The sequence below is a fragment of the Manacus candei genome, unplaced genomic scaffold (assembly GCF_025592945.1).
Source record: "Manacus candei isolate 608988 ecotype Guabito, Panama unplaced genomic scaffold, ASM2559294v1 h1tg000015l, whole genome shotgun sequence".
NCBI lineage: Eukaryota > Metazoa > Chordata > Aves > Passeriformes > Pipridae > Manacus > Manacus candei.
The window spans coordinates 9,075,144-9,100,822 of record NW_026138063.1 but is presented as its reverse complement, the minus strand read 5'-3'; the positions used below and the strand labels follow the sequence as shown (position 1 = coordinate 9,100,822).

Below are 25,679 nucleotides of genomic sequence, written 5' to 3'. Positions count from 1 at the left end.
ACCCCCGAAACTTTCTACAAAGCCCAAAGCCGGAGGAAAGATGTCCCCCCATCCACCTCAGGGGAGATGGGGCTCCTGCCCACGGCCACCCCCGGGGCCGCGGCCTGAACCCCGCAAAGCGGGGCGACGGCAGCGCGAGCCCGAGCACGACACCGCCTCCGAGCAGCTCCCGCCGCCCTCCGCCCGGGCGGAGGCACCCACAGCTCCGCTCCAACCGGGGCTTCTCCCTTCTCTCCCTCCCTCCTTCCCTCCCTCCCTCCGGCAGTGGGTTCGGTTACCGGACACCGGAGCGCCGCCGCTCCTGGCACTCCTGGCCAGAGCCCTGCATACTTTGTGCCGAGACAAAAACCCGTCCGGGCCCCCTTCTCTTCCTCCCCTCCGGCGCGACCCGCCTCGCCCGTCTGGGGATCCCCAGTCCCTCAGTGGGGCCAAAAGCCGCTTTCCTCGCTCAAACCTAGGGGTGCTTTGACACCCCGCGCACCGGGGTTCATCCTTCGAGGGGGGAGGATTAGTCCCCGTTCTATTTCCAACTCCACCGGAGCTCAGGGGTGGGCAAGCCGCGCAGCGCAGACCGGCTCGGGGGTGGATGTGGCACGCGTGGCCACTCGCACCGGCGGTCCCACGCTGGAGCCGCGGGGGTTAAAGCGGCGGGCGCGGCGAGCCCTGCCGGGGAAGGGATGGAGCCGGACACGGCACACGGACACTCCTTCCGCGGCCCCACCAGTTCTGGCACGCCGCGAGCTTCCACTGAAAGAAATATTAATTTTCCAGCCCTCTCGGTCGTGGCGAAAAGCCTCGAAACGTGAACCGAGTATCCAACGAGGCGCCGCTCCCTGCCAGCAGCCGCCGTCCGCGGAGCAGCGCCGGGCTCGGTTCCACGGGGCGTTGACTCCGAAACCCACCGAGGGCGGCGGAGCGCGGGGAGCGGGGCTGCGGCGGCGAGATCCCCGCGGGGACAACCGGCCGTTCGCGGCGCCACGACGAGCTGAGCCACGACGAGTCGGCGGGCCGGGGACACCCCGGAGGGTGCGTGCGCCCGTGCGCACTCGCCCGGGCCCCGGCACGGCGGGCGGGGATGCCCGCCCGGTACTCACCCTCCAGAGCGCGGCGGCCGCCGGGGAGCAGCAGGAGCAGCAGGAGGGGGAGCAGCGGCGGCGGCGGCGGGGGGGCCCCCGGGCGGGCCGCGGCCATGGCGGGGGCGGTGCGGGCGGCCCCGCCGGGCAGTCCCGAGCTCGGCGCCACGCGCGGCTCCTCTCGCCGCCGCGCCACGATCGCGCTCTGGCGCCGCCGCCGCCGCCGCCGCCGCTGAGCCGTGAGGGGCGGGGCCCGCCCGCCAATCACCCCGCCCCTGGCAACCCGGCGCCCCTGGCGACGGCGAGCGCGGAGCCGATTGGGCGGTGCCGGACTGGGGGGCGGGGCCTCTGCGGAAAGATGAATTGGAGGGGGCGGGCCCTGCCCGGCGCGGCCCCGCTGGCCCCGCCCCCGGCGCGCGAGGCGCAGGGCGGGGAGCGCGCCCCACCCAGCGGCCGCCCGCGGAACTGGGCTCTTAAAGGGCCCGCGCCCCCGGCCCGCCCCGCACACCCCCGGCCTACCCCGCACACCCCCAGCCCGGCGTGAGCCTGGTACTGTGCGTTGACGGGCCCCTCTGTGCCACACTACTGGCAGTCTGATTTACCTGTGCCACCCATTGCCATCCCATCCTCTACAGTCTCATGCCATCCTCTCATGCATCCCACCCTGGGCCATCCCATCTCAACCCATTGCCCCCTAACCCATCCCATACATCCCATCCTACCTCACCCATCCCATCCCATCCCATCCCATCCCATCTCATCACATACCTCCTCACCCCATTCCGTCCCCACCACATCATGATTCCCACCACAGGGACTCAGATGAGTGCTGGGATCCTGGCCAGGGTGATACCATACACACATCCCCAGGATCTCTTCCCCTACCCCCAGAATGCCTTCACCATCACATTTCTTATGGGAGAAGGTGCTGACTACTGTGCATGCAGCCACAGCTTCCAAGCCTGTGGGTGCTTCAGTCTTCTTCCCCTTCTGTCCCGACATTGCCATGGAAAGGTTTTGGAGCTCTGTGTTGGACAGACTGCTCCCTTGGGGTGGTGTACACACACATTCTGTCCCTGTGGTTGAAGCCACATCATTCAGGACAGACACATACCTGCCGTGCCAGGTGCGGGACACAGGCTGTGACCTGTCCTGGCCCTCTGTGCTGCGTCTCCTCCTTGGATACCTCGGGAGGCTGTGCTTGGGCTTAGCAAAATCCCCAGGTCCCTGATGTTGGGGCATGTTGATGCTCCTGGTCCCCAGGGGTGGCTGGAACTCCAGCAGGTCCAGGGACAGTGGGGTGCATGACTGGTTGCATCACCCCCGGCAGCCTTGTCCCCCTGGCACAGCCATCTGGGCTGCCCCCTCCGCAGCCACCTGCCATCTGCCAGCAGCACCTTTCACACTGCTCCTGCCCCAGAAATCTGACCCAGAAATTCCGTAGCTGTGCAGACCCAGTCTCAGCCCCCCACAAGCACAGTGGGGCGCCCACAGGCCCACGCTCCTGGCTACACTCCCCGCAGCTGCTGGCAGGAGCTGGAATTCGGGAGGTTATCAGACCTGGCTGTTGTTGACCTCTCCTCTATGCAAACAGACGCAGAGCATGTCCATATAACCTCTGCCTTCTGCTGCACAAACCAACGCTGTGGATGGGCATTTTCCTTCCTTGTCCTAGAAGGATTCCTATTTCCAAGCCCTGGCCACAGAGATTGGCACAGGCCTGAGCTCTGCCTGGGCTACTGAAAATTTGGAGATGATCAATTCCTTCTGCAGGAATTCTGGCATCCTCTGGGAGCTGCAGGGAGTCTCGGCAGAATGCTGCGCCCTGAGGAGTGCCACAGTGCCCCAGCACCACTAGGCACAGTTTCCAAAGGAAAAAAGCCATGCCCGAGAGAGGTAGTGTGCTAATTTAAGACAGGACATATGACATATGACTGTGATAAATATCTGAGAGGGACAGGAGATGCAGCAAGTGGGGCATTGCACTCTCCAGGTGAAAGGAAGCGGTTGAGGAGCAAAGCAGAGGTAAGGGGATTGCATTGGTGGAAAACACCAAAGTTTCAGCCAACAAGTAGAAGCTGTTGGTTTGGACACACTGTCACTCAAGGAGATGAGCAGTGGAGAAGCGAGTGACAAAGCCAGCACCATCAATACGTGCACTGGGGTACGATGCTGCCATCAGTGGGGAAGGAGAGGGCTGGGGGCTGATGGAGATGTCGAGACTCTTAGCCAAGGGCCAGACTCAGGGTGGGAAGATTTGCTGTCTCCTTATGAAATCACTCCTGGGAAATCCTCACTGCTGGAGACACCGTACCAATTCCGGCAGCCAGAGCCTGTTGGCTTAGCGAGATGCAGAAACCTCGTTTATTCTGCAATTCCAGAGGTCTGAGTTACCCAAGCACAAAATTTCTGAACGGAGCACATGGGGAAATTGCTTATTCACACTTGAATAACTCAAAAATGGCTGAACCAATTTTACTTAAACTTTCTCCAAGAATTCCCCTTGGAGCCAAGCCATGCCTGGCAAATTTCAGCCCAAAAGGAATTTATTTCAGAATAGGATGAGAAACTGGAGCAGGCAGCGGGGGGGCGCGGGCTGGGGGAGGATGCTCCATACAATCGAGTCTCTCCCCACGTGCTGTAATTAATAAGCCCCTGCTCACTCCCACTGGGCTGGTGCTGCCAGCCGACCCCTCCCCGGGGCCTCAGGCTCCCCTGGTGCAATGCCGTGGTCTTGACTGGAGCCTGAGGATTTTGGGGCAGATCGATGGCCAGGGAGCCCCGGTTGCTGCCTGTATGTTGCAGCTGGTGGGCAGCGTGGGGAGCAGCACTGGCAGGGCTCTGACGCCTGCACAATAGGAAATAACTGTGGTAACTGCGTGGTATTTTCTGGCAGGGGCTGGCTCTGTAATGTCAATTCGCCTGCTTGGGCAAGGACTCAGTACTGAGTATGGTGCTGCTGTGGCCCTCAGGGGACCGGGTGATGGCGTGGCTGGGGGACACACATGTTTGTATAGACACGGACATCTCCCGGCCACAAAATGTCCCTGCACAGACACTCAGCCTCAGTCCCCTCCAATGGCACCTCCCTGGAACTTTGGGGTGATGGATGGAGCTGAATAGGGCTGTAAAGAGGACCCCGTTGGCACGACATGGGCAGGGATGGGCTGAGAGCTGAAACACAGCACTCTGGGGTAGGCAGGGGAGCGTGTCTGTAGCATTGACCTGAGTTAGGGATGTTTTGCCTTAGAACAGCCTACAGCCTGCATGGCAAAGCTGTGGAGCCCAGTGTCCCCGGGAGGCATTCCTGTGCAGACAGGGAGCAGCAGAGATGAAAGAAAAACCTCGAAAAGCAGCAATGGCCATGGAAGTTCAGAGGACAAACCTCCCAGCCAAGCCCTCTCTCTGTAAGAAATTTCCTACCTAGAGACCCAATCCCGCTGAAGCAAGCCTGACTTTCACTCCCCATTTCCAAATGCAGTCCTTATGTGCTCCGGTGATGGGTCCACATCGCACAGGCACGTGCACAGTGTGTGTCAGACCATGGCCCCGCACACGGGTGCACCCACACACCCTGCCTGCTGCGCCCAGCCACCGCCCCTCACCTCCTTTGCATGCGGCAACCTCAGCTGCAATTTCATAAGGGAAGGTGATTAGGGAACAATTATTCCTATTTTCTCAGAAGATCTAAGGGGCATCAAATGAAACTACCCAGCAAGAATCTAAAAACAAACAGATGGGAGTACATTCCTCACCAGGCAGCCAGTCCCAGGAGCGCATCACCACAAGGTAGGTACGGGGACGCGTTTGAAGGGTGGAATGGGGGAAAAAACCCTGCAAGACGCCTCCGTTGTCTGCTCACCTGGAGGACAACTGTGCTGGGGATATGGGAAGCTGGGTGGAGGGTACCACTGTAGTGGGGCCATTATGGCATCAGGTGACATCATCAAGTCCCCTGTCCAAAGGTCAGCACTCAGAAGGGCAACATCTGAGCAGGCACTTGGGGCAGCCATGTGGCTGCTGGGGGGTCCCCTATGCCCTCCCCAGTCCAAAGGGAGCCCCAGGGTGCCCTGTTCCCAGGGCTGGGAGTGCCGCCGGGTGCCAACTTGCCCAGCCGGTGTGTTTCCCGCCAGACCAGAGCGGGCTCCAGCCTGTCTCCTTCCCAGGCTCCCTGGGCTCTCGCCCCTCCGGGAGCTCCTCCCTGTGCTGCCAGGCGCTTGATGCTGCCAGCGGGTTGGGGTGGCTGGCAGCACCCCATGCCAGCCCGGCTGGGCCCAAGCAAGGCAGCCACCTCCTGCTGCTCCTGGTCCCCACTTCAAAACCCTCTTCCGTCCCACCCACATCCACCACCCCTCACCTCTGGCAGCTTCAGGATGCAGTTTAACACTTCAGCACTTAAAATTTCAGGTGCTAATTGCTTAGTAATGAAAACTTTAATCACAGGGCAATTAAAACCTTAAGTAGCTGTGGGAGATCCATTCCACGTCAACAAAAAAAGAGTGCCGTCACTGCTCCAGCACCACCCTGGCACGGCAGGGCACGGCACGGCTGGGAGAGCCCATCCTGCCTCCCCCACTGCTCCCTGCTCTGGGGATCTGAGGAACCCCCCCTTCCCATGCCGAGCAGGAGGTGGCCGAGGAATGATCAGCTACTGCCGTAAAACTTAAAACCCAGCTAATTTCGGATTAAGTGCCATATGAAAGGGTTTTGTTATTTTAAATCTCCTACTTTCCAAATTCCCAGGATTAAAATTCTCTGCATTTATTTTAACCACATAACATTTGCAGACAAATCACTTCTCCCAGTGCAAAGTTTGAAGCAGGCTTAGCAGATCTAAAGCCTGGCCACAAGCTCCAGGGTGGAATTGCTGGAAGTGGCTGCCAGCGGCCGCCAGCCTTGTTTGCTGGCGCGCTTGCAACAGAGCTCAGCCACCATTTCTGCAAGGGGAAAGGGCCTGCTAGGTGCTGGAGCCCTGTGAGGCAGCATGAGGAGGAAGGGTGGCTGTCATCTTGGGTTCTAGGCTGATTCCTGCACTGGGGATGTGCCCTTGGGAAAATCTGATGAGGCTTGTGTGTTTGGAGAGCCAGCCCTGTCCATCTGCCACGGGGTGCGTGTTGCAACCATGCTGATGCTGTCCAGGTGACACTGTCCACTTCTGCATCACCCCTTTGTAATCAGATGCTGACAAATGTTGCACCAAAAATAAATAAAAATGCCTTTTCCCTCCTGCTCTGCAGCCCACTGTGGCCGAAAGGGAAAAGAGGCATCCAGCCTTGCATGCTTTTGGCTCTGCAGGAGGCAAAGGCTTCGGGGCTGGGGGACGATGTTTGGCCCCAGCTGCTGGGAGGTGTGGGAAACATGGGTGCCTGTGGGCAGCAAACTGCCCCCTGCTCTTTATCAAAAGCAGCATCAGTGTCTGGCAAATGTCACTCTCCCGCATGCTTCCCAGCTGGGAGGTCCATTTCCTCCTCCCATCGCCCCCTTCCCCTTGCAGCCTCCCAGCCCTGCGGCAGGATGGGGCACGGCAGGATGGGGACGCACTGAGGGGGGTGACCAAGGGGCTGAGGGGGCCAAGGCAAGGATGTCAGTTGGTGACACTGCAAGGGGGGTGTCCTCACCCAGCCTATTCCTCTCTCGGGAACTTTGCTGACCAGGCAATTAGCAGCCTGGCCCCATTACAGACATTTTAGGGGGCTGCAGCTGAAATGCCAGTGCAGAGACCCTTTGCATGCTTGGCCCTGAGCTGGGGTCAGCTGGGTGCCCACTTTAGTCATGGGAAGCAGATAATCTCCAAACATGAAGATTTAGGAACTGAAACCTGCCTTGTGCCACAGCCTGACCCCACACAGACATTCCTAACTGGGGGTTAGTGACCCCCAAGGGGGGTGACAAGGTATTTGGGGTTCATACTCATATTTAGAGATGCTTGGCAGACCCTCCTGGCTGCAAAAATCTAAGAGGTCTCACCTGACCCTGCTTGTCCTGCAGAGATGGTTGCTCTCCGGGACTGAGCATGCAGGAACCAGCACCACGTCCTCTTGGAGCTGCCTGGGAGTGGCTGGAGGTGATGGTGGCAGCAAGCACAGTGGGGCTACAGCAGGGCTAAGCACAGAGCCTGGACCCCACCAGACTCCATCTGCCCACCCCCTCCAGGTGCTGTGGGCCAGGGGCAGCCCTCAGAGCAGGGTGGCTTTCCTGGACTCCGAGCCCAGGCTTTGGCATTCCCCAGCCTCAGGGGGGTACCCTGGTCCTGCTTCCCATCCCACCTGGAGCATCCCTTGCCCAAAGCCAGCTCCGGATGCTGCGCCTCTCATTGCCATGGCAACCCCCATCCTTGCCGGGTTGCCATGGCTCCCCAGCCCCCAGCCGCAGCAGCATCCTCAGCATTGAGAGGACCCAGTGATTTGGGTCCTCAGAGGCTGCCACCAGAGGAAATGCCATGTAGGGCCTGGGAATGTAGGGATGAGCCAGGGCTGGGAGGATGAGCAGCCAGGGCTGCTGATGGCTTGCTGGCATCTCCACGTCGTGTTGGGTTTGGGCTCTGGGAGCACATGGGACCTTGGGAGGCTGGTGGGGACAGGGTCTCCCAGGACCATCACTGATGGCACTGGGATGGCATCACTCCATGGGCTACCCTCACTCTTCGCAAACCTGCCTCCTTCCAGCCTAGGGTGTCTCTGCTTGGTGTAGCTGCCATGGGCCTGTAGGGTTGGGTTGGTGGGCAGACACACAGGTGCTAAAGCCCTTTGGTGTGGCTGTGTGCTGGCAACATCAACAGCGCCAAGCGCGTGTGACCACCCTCTTATCCCCTGTCCCCTTGAAACACCATTGAACCCACTGCAAACACCCCACCAGGCACTCGGGAGAAACCTCAGCACGGGGTTGCCATCGTGGCACTTGCAGTGCCGGGGTTATGGCTGTGCTCAGCAGCAGCGCGAGCCCAGCGGGCTCCAGGCTTGGCGTGCTAAATAAACACAGCCACCGTGAGAAAAAGGCAGCCAGGAATAAATAGTCAAATAAAATAATAAGCTGAAGGAATAAACAAAGTGGGGATATGCCTGGGCATGGCACAAGCCTTTGACGTAGCAATTCCAAGCCGGGCTCCAGCCCAGCCCCGGTGCCTGCAGGTGGTGGAGCCCAGCCTGCTGGCAGCACGCTGACCAGACGCACCCCCACCCCAGTTTCCCCCCGGCTGCAGGGATCCCCTCTCCCCGTCACGCCGCATTCCTAGGGTGCCCGAGAATGAAAGCGCAAACACCCTGGGAGAGGTGCCAGGCAATTCCTGGCCTGCCCGGGATTTGCATCCGCTGCCCTGGCGCTTGGCTCGGGAGGGATAAGCCCAGGCTTAGCTATTGCTTCCCCTGGGGCCGGTTGCCAGTTCCTAACCAGTTTTGCTGTAGTCCTTTCCCACACTAACTGGGGTCAAGGGAGTTGTGTGGCCTCCATCCCACCTCTTCCCTCCAGCACTCAGGTTTTCATGGTTTAAACAATTTGCTGCAAAGCGAGAGTGGGAAAGGGGCAGCACTGAAGGCAGGGGTCTGTAGTTCGAGGGACTGGAGGGATGTGATACTGCAGAGGATCTGCCTGCAGGCTGCAAAGCTGGTGTGTAGACCCACGGCTGCACCCCCAGAGCCTGGATAAGGTTTACGTGGCTGCAGAGTGGGGACCAACTGACAACTTGCAAACTCAGTGCTTCCCGGGGGAAACCCACAACACGGGGCCCAGGTGGCAGTGGGGGAGAGGGCAGCTCAGAGGACTCTGAGTGTGACACACTGTCCCCATCACCACAAACCTCCTTTAAAACTCTCTGCAGGGCCCTGACACTTCACCTCCCTCCCTCTGCAGCTGGCATCCAGCGGTGCTCAGCCAGGGAACAAAGGAGTATGGTTTAAAGTAGCCAGTTATTTTAAGAGCCTGCACTGGCAGTGACAAGAGGAAAATAGAAAGAAAACCAGAATAAGCGACAAAAGAACATTCCCTGATACATACTTACCCAGCAGTGCTTCCATGCATTCGGTGTAAAATCTATTGCAGGCAAAAAATTGAAATAAAAGGAAAATTGCCTCAAAGCCCATCCACAAAGCAGCACCTGGGTGTCCCGGTGGGGCAGGACATCGGTGCAACGTCACTGCCAGCAGCTGGGCACTCAGCCTACAGGATTTTGCATGTAAACTTCACATCTGCAGGTTTCCCTTGGCTTTCCAGCCTGAAAGGTTGAGTACAAAACAAATTGCTGGCATGCCATGCTTCGCTCTGCTGGCCAGGCAGATGGACCTGCCGGGGCCCCGGCACAGCCTGGCTCACCCTAGGAGCGAGCGACGGCAGAGCTGCAGCTTTGGCATGACCCGGACATCCTTTGTGTCCTATGGCACAATTCTGCTGAGATTTCCAAGTGAGCCTTGTTTGATCTTTGCCTCCACATGTCTGGAGGAGCAGCTTGACTTCTCCCTGGCTGTGGTGGGATGCTTTCTCATGCTGCTCAGCAGTGAGGCTCCGAGGATTCAGCATGTTGTAAAGAGGTCAGCAACATAAGATTTATCACCTCATGAGTGCTACATTCCTAAAAAGAGCCTGTCACGGCACAGCCCTCTCCACTGTTCACTGATTGGGATGCTGTACTGGCTATCCTGGCTCCCCTGACTTGGGAAATGGCCCCCAAAGCCAGCAGCAGTGTGGGTTTTTCCTGAAAGCATTAATGTGTGCCATTATACTGGGGAAAACCCAGTGAGAAGGTGTAGAGGAATGCAGGATGTGTTGTCCCGCAGCCTCTGGGTGCCAGGGCTGGTTCAGCAGGCCTGTGGTTTGGTGACCCTGGTGTGCCCCTGCCCACCACCTCTGTGTGAGCCTGGTGGGATGGGGAGGAGAAGAGTGGTGAGGGAGGACCTGCCCACTCCACACCAGCATGGAGGAGAAGGCAGGAAAAGCTGACAGGCAGAGAGGTGCACCTGGGACTGGGCTGAGCCCCAAAATGCCCCCAGGCTGAGAGCTGGTGGCCCCAGCACAGGAGGGGATCTGCTGTCCTTTGGCAAGTGGGCAGACCCGGACCTCTTGGCCACGGTGCAGATCAGGGGAGGTTGCTACAGTTCAGCCGGCCCAGAGATGAGGGCCATGTGTGGTGCTCAAATCAGATGCACCCCATCAGAAAGCAGCCACTGCTGACCCAACCAGGTACAGCTTTGTCCCCTACAATGGCTACTCAGGATGCCGTGGCTCATCTCTGTAGTCCACATGGCAGCATGTTTTTTAAATTTTAACTGCTTACTAACCCCATGTTAAAACACCATGGAAAACATCCCCGACAAGCTGCTGGGATGCCAGCAGGAACATCCCTGCTCACTCCTTGCTGAAGTCCCAAACTGCCCCTATACCATACCTGGCACCATCTTCACCTGCAGCAGGTATAGGAGCACGTGGGATAGACCAATGGGGAATGGGGACAGGGAGAGGACACTGACTTCAACCCTCCCTCTTGGCACCCACACAGACCCCCAGATGATGCCCAGAAGGCTGGCAGGCTGTCGGGATGCTGAGCAGAGCCTCTAGGACCTATTCACACTGTTTGGAGGAGGGACCCCCGAAGTGCCAGGCCCCCCTCAGCCAGGGGTTTGGCAGGTGCAGCCAGGGGTGCTCCACGTCCACCCAGGTTCTCGGCCTCCAGCAGAGCATTTGGGGGGAGGTCAAGCAGTTTCTTCATTCTCTCCCCCCTCCTTTTCCAAGATGAAGAATTTAATTTTAGTTTTTACAGCTCCTCCTAGGTGGATAAATCCCTTCCTGGCGAGTCCAAGCCCTGGAAAATCTTGTGAATCTAACGCTGGCCCTTCTGGCAGTCACTGCAGCAATTCCTGTTTCTCTCCAGCCGCACTCTGTAAAGTTTTATAGTTTCCTGGTTGTAGCTGCAAGGCCCCAGCCATGCCGAGGAGGGTGGTGGGAGGAGAGCCCAGCACTCAGGAACTCGAGGCCAGGGAGGTGAAGCAGGGAACCGCAGCCAGGTGAGATGTGCCAGGGAGTTGCCAGGTCCCTCCGCAGGCTCATCCGGGCAGAGATGTTCTGTGCAAGGGGTGGCACAGTCCTGCACATGGAGATGTGGTCCATCACGGCTCTCATCCAATCCCAGGGTGGATCTGGGCCAGCTCTGCCTGTGCACACTGGGATGGTGGCACGGAGATGCCATCCATCACCCAGTGCAGGGCACGTGCCTGGGGAGCAGGCAGAGCTGCCAATGGCACAACCCTGCTGAGTCCAAGAGGGGCCCCACGGTGAAACCTTGTGCTCCTCCCTAATGAAAATCAGCTTTATATCTGCTTTATATCACCTTGACGCTGCTCCAGCCCCGGGGGGATGAAGAACCTGGAGAGCAAGCAGAGCTGCAGTACAGCCCATCACCTTGCCCATTCATCCCCATTGGCCATGTGCACGTCCTTGTACCTCCAGCTTCACAGTGGAGGCAGTGCTCCCCATGGTGATCCACTCCCCTGGGAGCCTTGGGCACTGCATAGAGAAGATGAACCATCACATCACCAAATCTATTGATTTTCTTTCTGATCCTTACCTGTATTTGGCAACTTCTGGTGGAAAATTTCATCCCCAGCAAGGTCAGGGGTGAGAGGATGAATCTGGTGGCTGTGGAAGGCACAGAGAAGACCCTGCTAAATGCACCATCATGGCTAAAAATCCTGGTTGATGTTAGGTTTTATTAGGGAATCTGTGAAAGACTGAGTGCCAACATTGTAATGCCATCAGCTCTGTTAATACTTAAGCTCAGCCTTTGAACACCAAAGTCACCATGCTCAGCTCTGGCTGCTCTGTTGCCAAAAGGATACATTAAAAACAGCCCAGAGAGAGGCAGGAAGGTAATTTCTGGAGAAAAGGAAAGAGGATTAGCACAGAGAACAGAGGAATGAAAGGGTTGTGACAGTGGTACACAGCCTCCTGTGGTACCAGCCCGGTGCCCTCTCACTGAGTCCCATGGGGCTTCAAGGCATCAGAGGAGACAGAAGATTGTGGTTGGGGTGAGGAGACTGGGTGGGAAACAGCATTTCCACTGCTGAACTCACACTGGGTCTTCCCCTCGTTCTCCCCAGTCAACCAGCAGCCAGGGAGAAGAGGGTGCCTGTGGATGTCGGGGCACCCAAGGGTGCTGGGGGCCATTGCAGCATGAGTGGGACCTGGGGGATGAGAATGCTCTTGAGTAAGTGCCACATGGGGAACTTGCTCCTCATCTTCCTCTTCATCCCAGTGGCCAGGCTGGGATGTCCCCATCCCCTCTGCTAGCGCCAAGTCGCTGGAGGACATCACGGGTCACAGAGCAGCACAGAGACCTGTCTAACCCTTCACACCCTTCCCAGAAACAACGGGCCGGGGGAGGCGGTGAGTGGGGTCATAAACTCTGCATTACCACTAATTAAGCACTTGGCTGTCACTGAGGCTTCCTAACACACCTCCTTCCCTGACACTTTTACTGTTTGGGGAAACGGTGTCTCGGGCCTTTGATGAACTTGCTATGAAGTTGAAAGGAGCTCGTGGCGCAGTGCCAAGGCCCATCACAATTGTCTCTCGGGCTGGAGATGGGAAATGACCCATTTATAAAAAGTGTAGTGATAAATTAGACCTGGGAAATGGGATCCACTGACTGTGGATAAAAGGCAGGATGGGCTGGACTGGCTGTTGGGTGCCCCTGCCTGTCCCCAGTGCTGGTGGGTGCAGGTACAGTCAGGCTGGGGTGAACCCAGGGGGTGACAAACCTTGTCCTGCTGGTGATGCCAACCCAGCACCTGGCCCCTGCTGTGGTGGGAGCATGAGCTGGTGGAAAAGGTGACAGACACCCTGCAGGACACCATGCAGAGGAGAACTTCTGGGGGAGTATTTATAATAGGGTATTTCTGGGGCAAAGGAACTTTAAAAGATGGAAATCCAGAGCAGGGATGAGGAGGAACACATTCCACTGTCAGGCTGTTAGGAGGAGCAGACATGATCCTTGTCCCACCATGAAGGCAGCTCATGGCTAGGGCTGAGGCACAGCCCTGCATGCTTTGCCTAGGGAATGTGCAGTCCAGGGGGCTATTGAGCCCCCATGCACATGGCTCAAAGTGCCACCAGGACACAGGACCGGGCTGGGGTGCAGGTGACAGTGAGTGTGTGGCCATGCATTCCTGCTGTTCCCATGTGGGGACCCCACACACCCTGCCAGCACAGATCCTCCTGCTACAAGGGGCCAAGTCCATTCCTTGGGTCAGGGTGGGCCATGGGAGCCAACTCCTGCTGGGGTGCAGAGGCCCTACAAATTCATTTCATGCAACATGAGCCAGGACCATGGGGGCCTCCCAAGCACCTCATATCCTGAGCAAGTGAAGGTGTGACTACACTGATGCCTGAGTTCAGGAGCCATCACCCACAGCTACACCTTCAGCCACCTTCTGAGTTCTCCCTGTCCCTTGTGTCTGCCCCTTGCGTCTGCCCCTCTCCCTACCTCCATCTGGCCATGGGTCACGCCTCAGCTCCCAGCTGGAAAAGCAGCCTAAGGGCTGCACTGCAGGATCACTCCAGGTTAGTTCAGGGCAGCTCCATAGAAGGTGGCTGGTTTTGCATGACTGGTGCCTGACCCCAGAGAGTGGGGGCTGCAGGAAGGCAGCAGCAGCCTTCCCTTTCCCTGTCCCCATCCCTGTTCCTGATCCCCAGGCTGGGGTGATGCTGGGCGATTCTCCCCTTCTCTTTACAGGCTCCTGCAGTCAGTATGGGGCAGGGGGACACCAGCTCTCTTCTTGCTTCAGCAGATTGCAATGGGTTCTGTAGGGCTTGCAAGTCCACAGGGTGAAAGCCTGCCGGAAAGCTAATTAATGACTACCAATTAGCACTTGTCAGGCCCAGTTGGAGGCTGGGAACCGGATGCAGCAGGTGATAGGATTTGCCGTGCAGTTGAAGGGAGAATCTCTGGGTTTCACATATGCAATTCAGTTGCCTATTTTCTGGCTGTGGATGGCCAGAAGCTCAACTGCACACAGACACAGCAATGGCTGCATGGGCTTGGACAGCTACTGAGAGGCTGCAGAGCGTGCTTTGGTCAAGGATGCAAAACACCGGCACCCAGAGATGCTGCTTCTCATCCCTCCTTGGGCTTCACCACCCACTGCAGCACAGGTGCCCACCAGGATTTCACCCCTTCCCTGGGGCAATGTGGGAGTAGCCCTTGGCATTTCCCTCCCTTTGGCATTGTGCATCCCTGCACATCTCTGGGGAAGGAGCTGGGGGAGATGCCTCTGCCTATGGTGAACTCCTGGGCCAGCTGGTAGGTCTGGGGGTCCCTGCTGCCATAGAAGACAACACCTGTATCCCATTCTTTACACCCCTCAAACCCCCTCCATCTGTCTTTTAGGACTCTCCCTTGTGCCCCTGCTCTTTGCCCCACATTTTCATGGCCGCTGTACCGCAATATTCCCTATACATTTGAGCCTCAATTATTCCTAGCACTATATATGAGTGTGAGTATATGTATACATATATATTCATCTTATTCTCCTTGCATTGTGTTTCTCATTAATTATTCACATCTCATGAAATAGGAATGAAAAGAGATTGCACGATGCTGGCCGGAGTCTCACAGGAGGGAAATCAGCCCAAAGATTTCCTGCAGCCACTGCTGAGCTCAGGCATGAAACCTTTTGCCCCGGGGCACAGGGCACCTGCTGTCAGGGTTCCCCAGGGTGAGAACCTGGAGAAAGAGACCCCAACTGAAGCAAGGTTGCAGGGAGCCCCTCAGCTGCATGGAGTGGGGGACAGAGGGCTCTCCTGGCCCTTGGTGAGTTCCTACCATGGTGCTCTAGCTCCAGCCTCTGGGTTTCGTTATGTATTTTTGACTGAAAGAAATCCCTTCCCTATGGAGGCACGTGCTGACTGCAATGGAGTCTCATCCTAACCTCCACTGGGATAGACTAAATAGGCAGGGGCCTGCCTCAGCCTCCCACTCAAAAAGCAGTTTCCCATATTCCTGAGCCTTCTCCAGTCTTTCCACATCCTTTCTCAAGCCAGGATGCAGCATCCACTCCTAGTCTCACCCGCTATACACAGAGCTGGGCACATCTTTCTCCTCTTTCCACCTTTTCTCCTTGGACAGTCACACCCTGGACAGCACACAGGTACTGAGCCCTGGGGTCACTGCTCTGCATGAACGGGAACCACTGCTCCTGCTCCACCCAAATAGCACTTGCTTTTTAAAATAACTAACTCTGTTTTCCCTCCCCCTTCTCCCTTGCTATTTAAAAATCTACTCCATATACTTAATCTATTCTGTTTTTAAGAGGTTATCAGGAAGAGAGGGTTGAAGAAGGTCCCTCTTTGTCCCCTTTTAGTCTCTTGCTATACTGTCCTGTGCCTATCACCTTCGCCCTCCACTCCCCCACGTGCTAGCTGTGTTGATTTAAGCAGTGGTACTGCAATATTTCCAGTGATTTGCTCCATGCTCTCTGCCCATTGTAATCTTTTCTTTGCTCTTTTGACCATCAGCATATATTGAATAAGAGCTGTTAATTGAGCTGTCTGCATTGACACATTGGGCTTGTACTTAGTGGCTATAATTAATTTAGGACAATATATGTGAATTATCTTGATTAGTCTATCCAAGATGCATCATCTTGCATGGGCCCATAGTGAATGTCATATATCTTCGTGCAATCCTTTCCCACAGCAGCGAAGTCCTTCAGCCTTAACTAACCTAAATATGTCACGTTTTTGCTAACATGCTGCCTTCTCCACATCATTAATGAGCGTAATAAACCACACTGATGCTAACGCTCAGCAGCCTGCCTGGCCCTCCGCTAACCTCCTGCCACAGGGAATAGTGACTGTTCACACAGCCTGGAGGTAGAAACCAGGACCCGGTGATGTGGAGGTGCCTGGATACCTGGATACGTGCTGGGATGGGGGTGGCTTTGTGCAGTGCATGCTGCCGGGGGCTTTCCCTCCTCCCCACTGGGTTGGACCTCACGAGAGGTCCAGACAGGTCTCCTCCGAGGACTGTGCTATAGTTGGCACGTGGATCTGGGGATGCATAGTCATGTTTGCATTTTTTAGTGTCTTTTTCTGGGGGGAGAGGTGTGTCTCTGTCAGCTTTCCACAACTGAGGAAATACAATGGTGAATATGCTCAGCCCTGCTTCTGTCAACTTCCCCACTCCCCTGCCTCTCCACAGCCACATTTTGACCACAACCTTTCACACCCACTGCTTGACCCCTGAAGAGAGCCTTTCTCATGGTTCTCCTGGAAGTGCTCAGTGATGTTAGAACCTGTTTTCAGGCACAGTGGGCGATCCCCCACTCCTGTGGGAATGCTGGTATGGCTCTGGAGCCGCCACTGGTAGGACGGGTTATGCTTATGGGGACATGTAGTGGCTCGACCTGGAGAAGGGCTGGTGCTGGCTCCAGGGCAGGCCCTTTTTTAGAAGCGGTGTGTATCACTGCCGAGACCTCCTTTGATAGTTGTGCTACAAACAAACATGCAAACAAACCAACCAGACCTTCAGATATCACTCAGGCAGAAAAATACAATTACAGGGCTCAGGTTTCCAGCATCAACCTCATGCTGGTGCTTTGGAGAGGCCTGAAACCAGTAAATGCTTAACTCTGCATCCATTTGCAGGTTGCTCTGAATTTCTCAAGCACTGCAGAGTTGTTTACCCAGTGCAATAGCGCACCGAGACGGAGGAAATTTGGCAGTCCTGGTGATGTCTGAACCCAAGGCAGTGGGGAGATGTGGCACACACACCTCACATGCCGGCAGCCTGACCTTGCCCAAACAACCACATGCTGCAGGATCCTGTTTGGGACAGACTGAGCAAGATGGGAGAGATGTTTAGGCTAAGTCCTCGGTATTTAGCCTTCGGAATTTAACCCCGCTGGTTCTGATTATGGCTCAAGAAGTTCAGTTTCCATCACAGACCACCAGTTTTGGCCACTTAAGAGCAGTCGGTATCACCTCTGACCCCCTGAGAAGCTTTATTGCTGCAGCTCGCAAGGAAGCAGCCTCATCGGCTGCCTCGTAAACCCCAGGGCTGCCGAGGGTTGGTCCCAGAAAATAAACCCCTCGCAGATACCCTCCCCCCCATGCACTCCCTGGGGTCCCTCAGGGCCACCCACCATCACTGGCCTCATTGCAGGATTCCGTGGCGGTGCGTGGGAGAGGGCAATGCTGTGCCAGCCAGAACAGTGCCACTCACATCTAGTGGCTGGTTCCTGGGGAAGGCTTCAGCAGGGACAGTGTGTCCACCTGGGGACACCCCTCACTGGCATGGAGTTTAGGTGACATTTCCTCAGAATGGCCTTGTTTCAGCTGTGAGTTGGAATGGTGCCGTTCCTGCCCTGTGAATGCTTCAGCTGCAGCCAGGAGAAAGCTCTCCTATGTGATTGCTGTTTGGGGACACGGCAGTCTCCCTCCTCCTCCTCCTCTCCCCAGCCTTGGTTGAATTACTGACACCCAACAGAGTCAGGAGGGAGTTAACCTCACAAATATCACACCCCTTTCCTGCTTTGGGGGACCTCCTTGCAGCCTTGCGTGGGGGACATGTGGGTGATGGAGGGGAGCAGCTCCATTCCACTGAGTCTCTGTCCCCATTTCCTGGCAGGCTGGGGACCAGGAAGGTGGCCCCAAGAGGTCCCCATCCCCACTGGGATCTCTCCTCCTCATCCTGAGCCTACTTGCTTGACATCATCCCAGCTCTTTCTCTCCTTGGAGCTTCTCCCAGGCACACATGGTCTCAGGGGCTGCCTGCACGTACCCAGGCCCTCAGAGCCACAGGCCATCATCCCAAGGTGCTCAGCTCAGGGATTTCTCCTGCTGGCCTGGGACTTCTGTGAGGAAATCACAGCCAGTGCCCACCCTGCTCTTGGCACACAAGCATCCCCAGCGTCCCCTCTGCTGGCATCTCCTCTTCCACTCCCAGATGCTCTCAGCTGTGTCTGCTCCCCCTGCCATGGCCTCTGCGTCAGGGACGGGCACTGGTGGCACCTTGGCTCCAACGTCCCTTGCTCTGGCTGCAACACTGCTGGGGATTCTCATCCAGACAAGCTGAAGGAAAACCTCCAGGAGCTTTTCTGCTTTTGTACAGTGAGCCAAGGCTCAGGATTTGTTTTGGAAACTCTCCCAGGGGAGGCTTTTTGGCTTGAATTTTTTTTTCCCTTAGAAGGATGAGGTGTGCCCAGTCTGGGCTCCCCGGCCCTGCCTGGAGAGAGTTTGGGTTTCTACTGAGATGGTGAGTGAAGCTCACGGGAACAAAACTGCATGCCTAGGCTGGCCTGCAGGTCCCCTCCAAGGGGACACAGTGCCATACACGGCCAATATCCTCCAGGAGAGATGAATCCCACACTGCTAACATGCACAGCAAGCAAACACATGGGTGTTTAAATTAAGAAAAGTTAGTCTTCTGGGTTTTCCCATGCCTCACAAAGCACCATGAAAGGGCACCCACCCAGTGTTCCACCTTCCAGGCCATCCCTGGTGCCCAGTGCCAAACCACCAAGTGCTCCCCAGGACCCAATGCTGTCCTGGATGCAAGAGCCCTGAGTGGCTGCGGCCACCATCACTGAGGCAAGGAAGCTGCATCTCTCCCTGCATGAGAGCCAGGGGATGGAGGCACCCCACGGTGCTCGTGGAAGGGAGCAGACCCAGCAGCTCGTACCCAACGGGGCTCAGGACTCCAAGGGATTCTCAGGGTGATGTTGGTGCCGGGGCTCCACCAGGGCTCCACCCTCCATCCTCCTCTCACGGCTTGCTGGGAGGAAGAGTATTTTGGCAAGAGGGGTGGCTTTTCAGGGGAGAAAGGGACAATTTAGGCTGAGCTGGAGTCCCCCATCTCCCAACCACTGAGTGCACGCAACAGGGATATGCGGGGGCACTGCTGGCCGTGGGGACGCTCTCCACAGGGACACAACGCTGACGTTGATACTTGAGACACTTCAAACGGTACCGGCCAAAGCCCCCGAGAGCAGACTGACGGCAGAGCTGCTGGCGCCGTCCCCAGACGGGCTCCTCGGGTCCGAGGAGGGCTGCGAGCGCTCGCCTCTCTATTTACATTACGAGGAATGCACAAAACAGGGGGGCGCAGGATGGGAGGGGGGCGGTATTGGCTGATTGTTCCCAGGATCCCCTTGTCAGAAACCCTCCCTGCTCCGTTAGTGTCTCTTGATATATGGCTTGCATTAGGGGATGAAAGTGAGGCATAGCTTGGGGTTTTGGCACGACAAACCCCATTAAACTCTCTCTGGGAAAATGAGTCCAAAAAGCGTTTCGGGGGGTTGAGTCACTAACGGAGCTGTGAGCAGCATTTACCCGCACCTCCGCCAGCCTGGCCAGGGCAGGAGAGGGGAGGGTGCTGCCGGCGGCTAGAAAGCAGTTACAGCAGCTCGCTTCACCCGCCCCCAACCCCCTGCACCAGCCGTCCTGCCGGAGACCTGGGAGTGCTCAGAGGCAGGGCGACTGGCCCCAGCCCTTCCACCGTGCTGGTCCCAAAGTCAGGCATCCCTCTGCCACCTGGACGTTTGGGAGTGGGGGGAGGAGTCGCAGATTTGGGAGTCTTCCCTGCTCTCTGAAAGCTGTTTTTGGGGAGGAGATGAAGATAGTATTCTTCCCCACCATCGCAGCCCGACCAAGAAGGTCACCCCACACCCTTCTCCTTGGGGTGCTCCACGGGCAGTGGGGTGCACCTTCTGGCACTCCACATCCCCAGCTGCTTTTCATTTCCCCAGGGACAGCAGGGCAAACCAGGGGGGACCCAGCTCAGTCCCACTCGGGTGTGCCACAGCCTTAGTCCTCCACTGCTTGGAGGTCAGGTGGAGCAAGAGTGAGCCATGCTGGGAGAAATCAATGGGAGCTCTTATGACCTGAACTGCTGGTTAAACCCTCTCTCTCCCCAGCAGCGATAGGACTCAAAGACAGGCAGGAGGAGGGAGGGTCAGAGCAGCCCTGAGCCCACAGCCAGCCTCTGCCTGTCGTTCCCAGCCAGAGGGGCCAGGCAGCTCAGCCACCTGCCTGCACCCCCCAGCCCCACAAAGGCCACTCTGCAGGTGATCCGCTCCAGGGTAAGGAGAGAGGACTGCCGAAAATTTTCCATCACCCGGTGAGGGAGCAGGAAAATACCTGCAGAGGCTGAGGCAAGAGTCAAAGCACCAGCAGGGATGGCAAAGCACAGGTGAAAGGAAAATTGCTCCTGCTCGGAGAAGGCAATCCTCTCCAAACCCAGCCCAAATCACCCTCTCTTCCCTGTTCACACTGTTTCCTGCTCTCTTTGATGAGAGGCCACATGAATCCCCGAGTGCCAGTTGTGCAGCAGTGAGAATGTATCAGATGCCAAGAGCAATGTAATAAGAAGATTGAGAAGAGGGACAGTGAGGACATTGTTTGCCTGCTTGCCCCCTGCCTCCCCCACTAGCTACTCTCTTACTGTACCATGCTTGCCCCTAGTTTCCTTTTGAAGGGACCAGGAATTTGGGCACCAGGGGCAATGGGCAAAGGCAGAGCATCACAAATGCCTCTGGCTGCTGCCCACATTGGGTTCCTGAGGCTCTTATCTGGGGGAAAGGCTGATCCAAGCCCCAGCACCTGCCATGCTCCATGTGTCCTCAGACAGCATCCCAGGATAGATGGTGCAAAGGCACCAGGGGACTGCGAGTTACACTAGGGTCACCATCCTGTGGGACATCAAGCCTGGCTTCCCTGGCCTGCCAACCCTGCCCAGTGCTGACACCAAATGCCTCCTCAGCATCCCCCAGTGGGGTGATGCTCATGGGTGCCTACGGCACGGTCTGCCTGGGCCTTGGAGGGGAGGGGGCGGCTGTCAGGAATGAAAGGCAAGGCCCTGGAAGATGTCCAGCTCTATTTTAATTAACCTGAACAAGCCAGAGCTTAAGTTTCCGAGCCAAGCTGAAGTCTCCCTGTTAGGAAAAACCTGCAGTACCTGGCAGTAATTTAATAACTCTCATTTCGAGCTTTCTAATAGCAGTGCTGTGGAATGGCTCCAAACCCGCTGGTCTCCCTGCCTTTCCGCAATCAAGTTACCTTTATTGCTTTATAGCAATATTAACAGAGATACCAGTGTTAATGCCTCACCTCAAACTCGGCTGGCAGGAGCCTGGCACGGCTGAGAGGAAACCCGGCGGCACGTGGTGGGGCCGGGATGGCTGTCTCCCAGCATGCATTCCAGCACCCACCCCTCAGCCCCCAATGTCAGGCATGTGGCAGGGTGAGCTGTCATCCCTGGGATGGGGACTGGCTCAGTGGTACCCCAGGATGTAGGATGCCTGTTCTCAGGAATAGTACACACCATCACCCTTGGATCCAGCCCTTTGCTGCAGGGGTACAGGATCAAATCCTTTCCCAGCCGCCACAGGGGCTGCCAGGATCCATGAGGGATGTGGCACCAGCCACAGCTGGCTTGTCCCCTGCAGCACAGGAGGAGTTAGGGTGTCCTGTGTGGCAGGAACTGCCTGCCTGCCCCCCACCCCTCGCAGGGCTGCAATTAGCTCAACTGTATTAACCTAGAGGAGGGGGTCCATGGCTTGAGGTCCTTCAGAAATACTCCTCCCTCCTCTCTCAGGGAGGGCAGGATGACTTTCACTTTCGAACTGACAAGCAGGAGAGGGACAGATAGGAGACAAGTCCCTCCTTCATTTTGAGCCCAAATCTTGCTACTCTACCGGGAACACCCCATCACACACCTGGGGCCATGTGAGCTATTTATAGGAGCCCTCTCCTCTCTGTCACTCACAGGTGTCCCTCCATGGGGCTTTCCCTGGCTGTGGTCTCCCCCAGCTGAACCCTGTCACCCAGCAGCTGATGCTTTAGCGGGGTTCCCCCAACACTCCTGGCTCTGCCACAGGTTTATGATACAACTGTGGTGCTCCGAGAACATGTTTGGAGAATGTGCTTCTTTCTTGCTGGCTGGACATTGTAGGGAAAGCTTGTCCTAAGGCACAGCCCTGACCAGGGGTACCACACAGGAATGTGGGTCGTGTCACCCTAGACTCCCTTGGTCAGCCCATGTGACAAGGGAGAGATTTGTCACCGGTGCCATGAGCACCAGTGAGGAAAAGGAAGGGCTGAGGAAGCAGTTGGCATGTGGCATCTCAGCTCTCCTAACCCAGGCAGTGCCATCAGGGGAGTGGGGTGTTGGTGTGGGGAAGACACACATGCCTGAGCCCTGCTGGGGCGGTGGCAGCACCACGTCCCAGGGGAGAGCAGGATTGTGTAAAAGCCCCTGGCTGTGGCTGGCCACTGGCATGGGAGCTGACAAAGCAACACTGTTCCAGTTTATGGGATTGGTAACAGCTGTCAGTGGGCTATGGATAACCTGACATGGCAGGGACAGGATGGATTGCCCGAGGGGACAGGCTGACAAAGAGTGAGCCCTGCTGGGGGTCACCCAAACCCTACTGGTCCCCACTGGTTTCAGCTGGGAGCTGGGCTGGGGCAGTGGATTCTCCCAGGACTGGTGTGCTTTCCTGGAGCATCTCCCCATTTGGGTGGGAGGTTTCTCCCCAAGCAGGAGAGCAGAGCCGAGTGTCAGTCTGCGTGCGGAGCTGCTGCTAATACCTTCTTTGCTATTTTTAGCTCAGCAGCCTCGTGCTGTTGGTTTCAGTGTATTTTTTTTCCTCCCAGTAAATTCCAAATCTTTTTCCTCTTTCACCTTCTATTCCGGGATGCTGCCTGCACCATTCGGCTTTGATCTGCACTGATGCCAAGTGTGTTTTGAAACTCTAAGTATAGCACATCCCTTGAATTTCTCTTATCTAGCAAAGCAGTAATATCCTCAAAGAGCTCCAGCAGGCTGGTTAAAAACCTGACATTGCACGGCTCAGTCCACACCAGCTACTTCTCAGCCTGGTTCCCAGGCATCCTCCCCTCCAGAGTGCTCTGCAGGCTCATGACCCAGGCTGTGCATTGCTGCTGGTGTCTAGAAGTCGCTGTCAATCTTTTTTTACAGCTCAGAGACTGAAAAGGGCAGCTAGGAGCAAAGAGGGCCAATATTTATTTTTCTTTATTTGTTTCCCCCCCAAAGATGCCTGAAAGCAGCCTTGAATTTTGCATCTGAAGAATGATTGTAGATACAAGTAATAACATTTTAGACTTCAAAATAACTGGTTTTCTGATGTAGGCAGGTAACCAGGTGGCCAAATGTAGTCATTTGTGACTGGCAGTGGATTGCAAGGGCAAAGATCTGAAGGCTGCTCTTAAATCCGTCCCCAAAATGTCTAGTGCTCTATACACACACTCTGTAACAAATTAATGTCAGATGCTGTACTTGGTATAATTAGACAGGATTTAGAGTGGCAGAGCCAGCAAATTGCTACAATTTATGTGAAGCCCCTATCCCGAGGTCTGTACCAGTCACTGCTTCATCATCACTGAAAAGCCATTCATCAGTTGTAGGAGGGAGCCCCTGAATTGTTTGGCACAGTTTGGCCCCAAATTTGGCCCCTATATGGATTCCTGATGCCAGCTCCTTGGGATGCCCTTTGAGGTGTGGGGTATCAGTGGGAGCCCAGAGTGCTGATAAACTACATAAACCAAGAAAGACACGTACAGCATCCAGAGCCAGAATGCTAGGAAGCACCAATCTGGTTAGTAAATCTTTTGCTGCTTTTCCCCAATGCACAGTATGAAATAAAAAAAAGGTTAAAAAAAGAAAAAGTGCCTTCATTCCCTAGTTCTCATTAAGAGATAGACCCAATCTGGCTTAACTAACTAAGCCAAGCTCTGGCAGCAGTGGCGCGTGAGTGGCGCGGGTCTGCTCCAAAGTGGAACCAGCTCCCAGCCCAACTCTTCAGGAAACATCTCATCCAGTGAACCTCGTATTTTTCCCACAAACTCCCCTCAAGCTGTAAAGCACATCTGGATAATTTTAGGCAGAAAGGGATTTTCCCAGAAAGCTGGAGGGGGAGGGGGGGGAAGCAAGGGGCTGGTTATATTTGGAAACCTCTTTTAAGCACGGAGACCCCGTTGCGGCGGCAGCATCGTGGGGTGATTGTAAGCGGCGCGGCGGCAAGGGCGGGTGTTGCACCGGCATGGAGTAATGTCTGGCAGCAATTTGTGGCCATGGGTGGGTTTTTCTCCTTGCAGCTTTGTTTTGGAGTGTGCTTCTGCCTGTACTCCCTCGGCTGCCCTAGGATGAAGCAGGGACCTGCTAAAATTCTATGGAGATTTGGTCCAGTGGCTCCAGGGCAGCTCCGGACATGGCACTGCTCAAAAGCAACGGAAAGGCAACAAAAAAAGGCATTTTGAAAGGATAAAGTGCCCCGACTGCCTCAGGGCCCAGCCAAGCGTTTCTCGGAGGGGCTGGGCCGGTGATGAGGGTATGAGGAGGCAGCTCATCAAGCCCTTATTAGCACAGGAACTACCGAGTGCAAATGAATGCTCCAGACTCCGTCTTGTCCCAGCCGTACGGTGAGCACCGCGTGCGCAGCCACGCTGAGCAGTTTAATCAACTCAGAAAGCAATTTGTTCTCTCTCTCTCTATAACCTTGACAAGCTAGTAGGTTATTTTTAAGTACACCGGCAAAGGCAAAGGTAATTCCCGGCCCGGAGGCAGCTGGCTGGCAAACCATCATGCTGGGCAGGTGAGCAACCCTCTGCCAGCTCTGCTGCCGAGCAGGCAAAACCTCTCCCGAAGCTCCAGCCCCTTCACCCCCACACACTCAAGTCAGGGTCACTCTGCCATGGGCACAGTCCATCACCTTGGGGCAATGCAATTCCCTGATGCTGTTGACCTGAGGACACGTGCACCCTGTTTGCTCTGTGCTGTGCTACGGAGAAGGTTGGAGGAACCAAGCTGTGTGCAGGGCTCAGGAACTGAGTAAAAACAAATAAGGCATGATGATTTCCCAGAGGATGGGTGAGTAACTGGGGTACTGTGATGTAGTGGCATTGCTTGCCCTGCTTAATAATTCCTTCCCCCTGGAGAGGGCTATCCCCAGGCAGGGAGGATGGAGGAGTTGGTGTGCTGGGATGGCAGACACCCCTGCCACATGCACTCTGCCACCCAGCGTGCTCCTTCACCTCTCACATCTGATCTCCCAGTGAAGGAAGGTAGATGTTTTGCCAGGCACAGTGCCCACTGTGCAGTGTGCCCAAGGTCACCCAGGTACTGGTGTCGAAGCACCAGCCCAGATTTTGGCCAAGGCAGCTCCCTCCCTGCCACAGCATCCCTCCTCTCCGCCGCAGTGCTGGCTGGGTTTGTCCTGCAGAGCCTCCTTCTTTCCAGAGGCCAACCGGACCACTATGGTGGGAGATATGGTGGGAGATATGGGACCTGGAAACCCGAGAGTAGGCGCAGCTGCCTCTGACATGCTCTGTGTCCTCAGGGCACTGGGCTGTGTTTGCTTTGGCCTGTGCTGCCCCAGCAGCTGCTCAGATGTGCTGGTGATAACATGATTAGCAGCAAATTAGTTAATGCTTTCCCAGCGAGCAGGGTGCATGGGGGCCGAGGCCACCTCCCCATCATGACCACTACGCTCCCCTCAGACATAGAGGTGCTGGGTGCTCTTGGGGATAATGCTCCCACGCTGGTAGCTGGAGATGGGAGCTGGAGAGGACCTGGAAAGTGGGACTCCTGCCCCAATGATGATATGG

At 56.3% G+C, this 25,679-nt stretch overlaps 1 protein-coding gene across 4 annotated transcripts in view; it reads right to left on the bottom strand.

Moving 5' to 3' along the window:
• EPHB3 (EPH receptor B3) overlaps positions 1-25,679 on the bottom strand; it is a 61,249-nt gene that overhangs the window by 26,466 nt on the left and 9,104 nt on the right. The window contains exon 1 of one of the 4 annotated variants that reach the window (XM_051781490.1): positions 1,095-1,295. The exons of the other annotated variants lie outside the window; for them this stretch is intronic. Coding sequence (XP_051637450.1) covers positions 1,095-1,191 — 97 coding nt within the window. The 5' untranslated portion in view covers positions 1,192-1,295. Of the gene's footprint in view, positions 1-1,094; positions 1,296-25,679 lie in introns of those variants that run through there. 4 annotated transcript variants of the gene reach the window in all.